The sequence below is a fragment of the Cucurbita moschata genome, unplaced genomic scaffold (genome assembly GCF_002738365.1).
Source record: "Cucurbita moschata cultivar Rifu unplaced genomic scaffold, Cmos_1.0 Cmo_Scf00072, whole genome shotgun sequence".
Taxonomy (NCBI): domain Eukaryota; kingdom Viridiplantae; phylum Streptophyta; class Magnoliopsida; order Cucurbitales; family Cucurbitaceae; genus Cucurbita; species Cucurbita moschata.
Window position 1 is genome coordinate 234,942 of NW_019268588.1, and position 8,621 is coordinate 243,562.

General features: G+C 31.3%; 1 protein-coding gene across 1 annotated transcript; it reads right to left on the bottom strand.

Annotated features, from left to right (window-relative positions):
* Window positions 1-4,124: 4,124 nt before the first annotated feature.
* On the bottom strand, window positions 4,125-6,679 carry LOC111438125 (BEL1-like homeodomain protein 9). The gene is made up of 4 exons (XM_023076065.1): window positions 5,910-6,679; window positions 4,927-5,261; window positions 4,776-4,836; window positions 4,125-4,678 (listed from the first exon to the last, which is right to left on the bottom strand). The coding sequence occupies exons 1-4, from the start codon at window positions 6,432-6,434 to the stop codon at window positions 4,259-4,261; spliced, it is 1,341 nt and encodes a 446-aa protein (XP_022931833.1). The 5' UTR covers window positions 6,435-6,679; the 3' UTR covers window positions 4,125-4,258.
* Between the last annotated feature and the right edge of the window lie 1,942 nt (window positions 6,680-8,621).

Sequence of the window (8,621 nt, forward strand, 5' to 3'; positions counted from 1 at the left end):
ATATATATATATATATATATATATATATATATTTTTTTTTTTTTTTTTCTTTTCTGAATTATAATTTTATCTAATTCATTTTAACAATTAATACATTCAAAACTTTTTACGTTTTAATTTTTATTTAATATTCTTTTTATTAAATATCCACAAAAAATGAATAAGATATATATATTATTCAGACATTTTTGTCGAGAATTAGAATTTTCTCAATAACCAATTTTATAAAAATTATTTTTCTTAAGTAAATTTATATCAAATATAATACATCATATTTTTGAGTATTAAAAAAATGTAAGAGATATTGATTAATCTTTAATAATATTTATTATTATTATTATTTATTGATATTTTAACCTTGTCTTTATCCACGAATTAATTAATATATATAGTATAATTTTAAATTATAAAATAATCTTTAATTTTGTTTAATAAATTTTTGTCAGAATCATAAACTTAAATATTGGAATTAAAAATGGATTCTTTAAACTCATAAATGAGAATATTTAAAGATGAAAATGAAAATGAAATAAAAATAGAATAATTAAAAATCAATTATTTCAAAGTAACAGTTAATATTGACTCGTTTATTTATTTATTTATTTTAAAAAAAAAAAAACAAACTTTAATACCGACTTACTCTTCTTTTTTGTTTTTCTACAAAAGAAAAAAAAAAGTAATTTGACTTAAACACGTGTTGTAAAGTCTTTTATTTTTGGCCCAAAATTCGCAAAATCCACCCAAGATATTCAATACCGACTAAATTTATAAAACTATTCATAAACTTTAATAATATCTTTCAATATTTTAAAAATACTTTATCGTTAGTTTTCGACATAAATACACTTAATTTTGTATAGAAATAGTAAGTATTTATTTAAATACATTAACTTTTAATATAATTTCAAAAACACCATTGAACTTTAAAAAAATTTATTAATATTTTGGCGTTAAAAAGTAATTCAAAAATACATTTATAGTTAATATTATATTTAAGAAATATCTATAAAATTCAAAAAACAACAGTAACATGAAAGTTATTGTTGTCAATATATGGATGAAAATCATCTATGAATATCTCATAAATTATTTATAAACGTTTTAATGTTACTTCTGATAATATGCATTTTTGAAATCCACGGTAAAATACTTTTAAATTTTTTTTAAAAAGTTGAGTGTTTTTGGAGTTTTTAGAAAAAGATTAAACATATTTTTAAAGTAAAAAATGGAAGAATATTAATGAAACTTTTTAAAAGGGAAAGTATATTTTAAATTCTTTTAAAATTTATATGATATTTTTTTAAAATTATTTAAAAAATTCAATCATATTTTAAAAATAGAGTATTAATCTTCTCCGTCCAAACTTTTTTTTAATTTAAGGGTATTATTAAAATTTTAAAATATTTATGAATATTTTTAAAATAAATGCAAAATTGAAAGATATTTGTATTAATTTAGCTTTTATAAAAAATATATTTTTTTTTTAAATCTAAGGGACAAAAATAATAAATATAAATATTAATATAAACTTTTTTATTTTTTTATGTTGGCCCTTCTTTCTAATTGCTTTTATCTTCTCAATTATATTGGTTTTTGTTACTGAAAAATTTTAATATTGTATGACAATAATTTTTACCATAAACTTTTAATTATATCAAATTAAACTTAGCAATTTTGATTACCATTGATTCTAACAATAAATTTTAAATATTCTTAATATGACTAATTTCAATAAAAAAAAAATGACGTGGGATGAATACACAAATCAATCATCTAATAATTTATTAAAATTACTGCAAATTCAACGAATTAACGAAGAACATTCTTTCATTAATAGTAATTCAAAAAAACAAGATAATACGAGCACATACACTTGTATTACAATGTAAATTCTAGTAGGGGTTAGCCAAACGATCCCTAATACTAAATTTGTCTTGAAGCGTAAGAGACCACATCTTGTAGTTGTAGAGGCAGGAAGTCACTCTTCATGTGATTATATTATTAGATACCACCTTGTATGTGGAATATCGAAGGGTCGTTAGTTAACTTATAACAATAAACCAGTTGGATAGACATGGTCTAAATTAGTGTCATGAGTTGACACGACTAGGGTCGTGCCTTAGATGCATATGTTTTACGATACCATTACATTATTTTATGAAGATTGCTCAAATGATATCCAATTATCCTTTGACAATGAACCTATTATGAGGAAGCAGAGGTCCATATGATATCGATAGCTAACGGGCACAAGTGTCACACCCACCCATATTGACTAATAAAAGCCATTAGAAGATAATCAATTAGTCTCTAGTGTTAGATATTTTTTTAAGGTAAAAAAAAATTAAATTTTACCTTTCAACTTTTTACCATGAACTTTTAATTTCATCTATTTGGACATTAGACTTAGTCAACTCTTACCATTTTTACCTACCATTCAATTTTTTTTTTTTCCACTAATTTCAAGGAAAAAAATAGTGCAAAGAATCGCAATAAACGCATCAATTTAAATAATATTAAAAATTTACAAAATTTAAATTCATTAAATAACTTTATCAAAATTCATCCATTTTAACCCAAAAAAATATTTACCGAGTATGAGATAAAATGGATACTCTTAATCAATTATAGATAAAAATCAAATTTTTGTTCTGATATTTAAGAATATAAACAATACTTTAACCCTTTTTTAACCAAATTGTTTGCTTTGAAAATACAAATGAATCATATTCCACGTAAGCATTTCTTACGTGTTACAACTGAAAGTCGGTCATTTTTGACCGATTCAACTTTTGTGTCCTTCAAAAGGAACTACACATGTTACACGTGCTTTCCTTTATAAAATATAAAAAAATTACCAAAATCCTCATTTCCAAGCCTTGATTTATTAATTTAGAACATCATTATTATAATATTTTTTTCGACCATATTATATTATGGTCACCGCTTTTTTCATGCAACTCAACTGATTGAAGTATATATTGTGATCAAGAGATCGGACATTTAAATTTTTGAAAATATATTAGCAACTCTCGTCAAATATAAGATGAACCGTCATCTACTCACCAAACTCGAGTTTGAGGATTGACTCTTGAAATGAAGCAACTCTTGTCAAATATAAGATGACACTTTGATAAAAAAAATTGAACCTCTCATCAATTGCATGTATCCAAAGGAGCAATTACAAGAAACAATGTAAATAAAGATTTTTGAATATCAAATCAAGAAACGAATGAAGTGACAACAAATATCCCTTGACAGGGAGACATTTCATCCATCTTATGGAGTTGAACTTCATTTAAGATTATTTATTTTTTTGTCTTATTTTCTCCAATTTGTATTTAATAGCTTTTATGGCAGGTTGGCATTAGTAATTGAACTAGATTTTTTTTTTGAAACCATGTTTAATGTTAAAATCGATTTTTTTGAAACCATGTTTGATGTTAAAATCGATTCATTGGATTAGTCATTAATTCTGGAGTGATTCGTATTGGGATCTAGAGTGATCATCATAGATTCTAAGTTTGATCTGAGAGTTATTCGTCTTCTAATCTGATCTTGGTTGAAATCATTCGTTAAGTTAGTTTTCTTTGTAAAAGTTTGTAAAGATACTATAAGGACCTCTAGCTTTGTAAAGTCTAGCATGGTTGATGCTTATAACACTTCAACAACTGTCATCTACTCATCGAACCCGAGTTTGAGAATTGACTCTTGAAACGAAGCAAGTCTCGTCAAATATAAGATGACACTTCAACAACTGTTATTTACTCCCAGAACCCGATTTTGAAGATTAACTCTTGAAATGAAGCAACTCTCGTCAAATGTAAAATGACACTTCAACAACCATCATTTACTCACCGAACCCGAGTTCAAAGATTGACTCTTTAAATGAAACAACTCTCATCAAATGTAAGATGACACTTCAATAACGGTCATCTACTCACCCAACCCAAGTTTAAAAGTTGACTCTTGAAATGAAGCAGCTTTCGTCAAATGTAAGATGACACTTAAACATCTGTCATCTACTCACCCAACCCGAGTTTGAAGATCGACTCTCGAAAGGATCATTTTCCCTTCCCCCCCAGCTGTAGGGATGCAGCATTTTGAGAAACTAATTTAACAAATTTGGCCAACTCCAATTTCATCTGGGATTATAAAATTCTTACACGTAGCTCAAATTTTATGAGTATAATGTCTGAATCAAACAACCTAGCTGCCCATGATGTCCCAAACCGAACATCCTCAGCCAACAAATCAATTAAAACCACTCATTTACAAACCCTTCACCATTGCCTTCTAACCCAAAGTTAAAATGCTGAGCTGCATTGATCGGAAACGGTTCCGTGAGAGTAATCCCGCCGTAATTCTGGTGAAGCCCCAGAGTTAAGGAAACGTTTCCGCCGCCCGCGCCCCCACCCATATGGGCGGCTCCTGCAGCCACATGAGGGTGGTGGGTCGGAATGAAATTGGAGTTGGACAAGTTCAGTTGGTTGTGATCGTGATGTGATGAAGATGCATTGTTATTATTGCCATTGTGGGTTGAAATATGATCATTGTTGTTGTCGTTGTCGTCGTTGTTCTGATGAGATTTTCGAGCTTGCCTTGTTTCTAGCATGTGGATTTCTTCCACCATTGGCTTCCAAAGCCTCACTCTTGCATTAATAAACCAGTTTGATACCTGAACAAAAGTTGATCCATAATTCAACCAATCCAAGAAATTTCATGAAAAATATGAACTTGTCGAATTCAAATTTAGAATCCTACTCCGAACAGACCTGGCTTCGCGAGAGACCAGTTTGGCTAGCCAGCATGAGCTTATCCGTGTCAGTAGGATAGCTACAACATTAAAACAATCAAAAGCTTAAGCGGATAGATTACAGTAAATTTAATCTTTTTATCCATTCAAATTCTCAACATGTTTCTTACGGATGAAGGAAGTGTTCGAAGAGCCACGCTCGGAGGACAGTGACAGCGCTCTCCGGGAGGCCTCTCTGAGGTCGCCAAACGGGTTGGTGGTCGACGAATGGTGCATTATTGTTGTTGTGAATGGATGTTTGGCAATATGGGTTGTAAGGCTGCTGATTTTTCTTGTTGAATTGGAGCTGGTCGGCAATGGTGTTCTTTAAGAATTTGAAATGCTTAAACATGGCTGTTACGGCCAAGTTCATGTAGGGCGCTGCATTGCCAAGCCCTGCAGCGTATTCAAATGTTGTAACCACAGCTTGCATCTGTTGATAGTAAAGCTTATATCTTTTGTATACCTGTGGAAGAACATGAACAACAAAAGGGCAACGTTCGGCTATCCGTCAGTAGATATCGTTTTCTTTAGATTTTTATTTTTGGATTTTCTCTCAAAATTTTTAGACAGTCTTTAGATTTCTACACTTTTATAAATAATGTTTGGTTCTTCTCCCAATACAGGATCTTACGTACCTATAAAAAAAAAACGTAAACTTTTGACTACCTAAGATTCAATCATGGATTCCATTCACAATTCTCTCTTTTTTTTTCTTCAAAATTGAAGGAATTAAAGGGTTGCTTTAATAGAATTGTTGGGGGGTTAGTTCATTATTTTAAATCTAATCCATTAGTCCAATCAAAATCCGTCACGTCAATCGGTGAAAGTAAAAACAAATCTTTTGTCTACCAATGTAGAAATGATTTAAAAATGCATGAACATAATGAACACACAAAACAATAATAAAATAGCAATGAATGCAATTAGGAGCGTTCTTTTTTGGGGTTTGCCAAAGAACAATTAGTAAGTAAAAACTAGAAAGATCGGCAACAAAAAACAGTAAATTTTAAATTTTGAAACAACCCCACATCGAATCGATCAAAAAAACATCTGGGATTTGAACGAAAATGTTGAAAGATTATCAAATTAACGTTTAGGAGAACATATATACCTCGTCCAGCATGGTAACAAGCCTGGATTTTTTCCTCCGGCTGTCGGCGCCGCCGTCGTCGTCGGTAGAGGTAATCGGATCAGGAATATCACCGGCCAAGCTTTCAAGAAGAGGGTCAAGGAGGAGGGGATCCGGCGGCGAGTCAAACAGGTCGTGAAGCAGCTGCTGAGCGGGCTTCAAGAATTTGGAGGCTTTCAAAAGGGAGGCGGAGTAGCCAACAAAAGGGAGGGCGGAGGCGTAGCGCTGCTGGAGGTTGAGGTCAAGGGACAAGGGTTGGTCAGGGAGGAGCGGGGGGACATCGGCGGCGGTGGGAGGAGGAGGTGGAGGAGGAGGGTAATGAAAAGAGGGATTTTGAGGAAGTGGGTGGGAATCAAAGTGGGAGGAGATCAAAGAAGGAGGATGACATAAAGGAAGCAAAGCAGCGGCGATGTGGGAATTATGATTATTGTTTGCAATTCCCACACGAAGCTTATCTCTGCAGCTCTGGTGTGGGACATGGTACACTTCAAAACCCTCCTCCGCCATACTCAACACACACACAAAAGCTTAAAGAAGAAGATGAAGAAAGAGATGTAATTATTTAATTAGCGAAGAGGAATGATTGAGGAGAGAAGGAAGTGATTGAGGATTGTAAGAACACAAACACACAAACTAATACATAACATACACATAAAAATTGCATATTTTCTCTCTCTCTCTCTCTCTCGGGATAGGGTTTGAGGAGAGGTGAAGAGGGGAGCTGTCCATTTCAGCTTAGGGATTCTTTTTCTTTCTTTCTCTTTTTTGCCCTAAAAGATAAAAGATTTAAACTTCTGATATTTTGATCGAGAATAAAAGAACTTTAAGTCGGTCGGTCCGTCCTCCTTACTCAATTATTTGTTCACTTACCCTTTATTTATTTATAGCAAGAGAATCGAATTCACTTGAAAATTCACACACTTTGAGGTTCCAGGTATGGAACGGATCCACTACGAAGAAGTTCCGGGAGGTACGAAGGAAACCTCAAGCTCATATTGGTCATGGGTTCGAGAACGGGAATTGAATTCACTAAAACCTAATTTACCATTGTTCCTCAGTAGCTCAGTGGTAGAGCGGTCGGCTGTTAACCGATAGAGTTTGGAATGAAAGGGTTCACTTTGACCGTTAAAAATAGGTAACTCATTCCGTTTCCTACGTCTTTGTTTCTATTGCATTCTATCTCATCATATCAAATTTTGTTATGCGATACTTGAGAATCACGGTCAATACCATCTTTCTCTTGGGTTTTTTTTGTTCTTGAATTTTGATTTGATTAGAGTTTGAAGTTGATAAAGCACAAAAATGGATTAAAATGAAAATGAGGAGGGAAGGTACAAGTAATGAAGCACAATAAATTATGATGGCCCCATGTTGTCTAAGCAATGGTTGCAGCACCAGGGCATCGTACTACTGTTATTATTTTTCCCATTAATTTCCCCTTTCAGCTCTCCAAATTATCCTCTTAAATTATTTAACACTCCAAGAAAATAAAATAAAAAAGGATTAATATAAAGAGTGTAAAATATGGTATATTTTGAACAGAAGGGAGATTTGGTTGAAGTGAAAGGGATTGTATAGTCAATATCCAAAACTGAGTGCTTTCAACACATCCCAGACTCCTAAATTATACCCAAAAAAATTATGAACAATTTTCCAAAAATGTCAGTCCTTTTTTCTAATTTTTAATATTAGATTTGATGGATTTCAGCTCAATTTTATCCTACAATTAAAAAAAAAAAAACATTTTCTTTTACGAGTTTAATCATAAAAACTTTATTTTCCGTTTTTTATTCTTAAAAGTAACTAGTAAGTAATATGATCGTATCATTCGGATTTAATTAATAGATAAATTTAATAATAATAAAAAGGGTAGAAAGTAAATTAAAAAGAAATAAATAAAAAGAAAAAAGATTATTTTAGTGAAGTTAATTAATAAATTAAGATTTAAGGATTAGGGAAAGATCCGGTTACTATTGACGGAGGTGGCGGTGGGTCAGATGACGTCGTCATCTGTGTGTTTAAAAAATGGTTGAGATGCCAATTTGTCGTGTTCTGTGTTTTGACGGAACGCTCTCTGAATTTGTTTTTTACTGCCTTTTTCTTTTTCCACCGCTCATCATTTATCCCCTACTTCCCTACCCACTCTACACTTTTTCTTTTTCTTTTTTTAATTATTTAATTATATTGCTCACTCTTATTTTAATATAAGATTTAATCAATTATAAAAAATATATATATAACTGGATTTTAGAATTATTATAAGAAGACAAAAATACCTTAAAATGTTGAAATGACATAGTGGAAATTATAATATATATATATATATTTTTTTATAGATAAAATTTAAAATAATGATATTCAGACCGGGAGATGCACGTAGTTACTGTCGCACTCACTGTTGGCGGCTCTTTTAATCTGCTTACCCTTTTTACTAAATGACTGTGGTAAATTCTCATTTTGCTCAAGGATGAATTCGTAAATGTCAACCATTTGTCCATGAAATGACTTTCCTACCCCTATGTATATTAATTGATGGGTATATTCTTTCAAAACTAAGTTCAATTATAAATTCAAAACTCAGCTTAAACACATGCCTGGTGGTTGAGCTTCAGGTATTATGGTCTCTATCATAGTCAACGTCACAATATTCAACTAGATTGTAGTCTTTGGTTTTTTTTTTTTTTTTTTTTTTTT

Bases quoted from the DNA above. Each gene is read 5' to 3' on its own strand.
- LOC111438125 (XM_023076065.1), bottom strand. From the start codon at position 6,434: ATGGCGGAGGAGGGTTTTGAAGTGTACCATGTCCCACACCAGAGCTGC. The intron at 5,262-5,909 runs GTATATATGTTC...GTTCTTCCACAG, and splicing joins TTGTTACCATGCTGGACGAG to GTATACAAAAGATATAAGCT. The intron at 4,837-4,926 runs GTAAGAAACATG...TTAATGTTGTAG, and splicing joins TTCGAACACTTCCTTCATCC to CTATCCTACTGACACGGATA.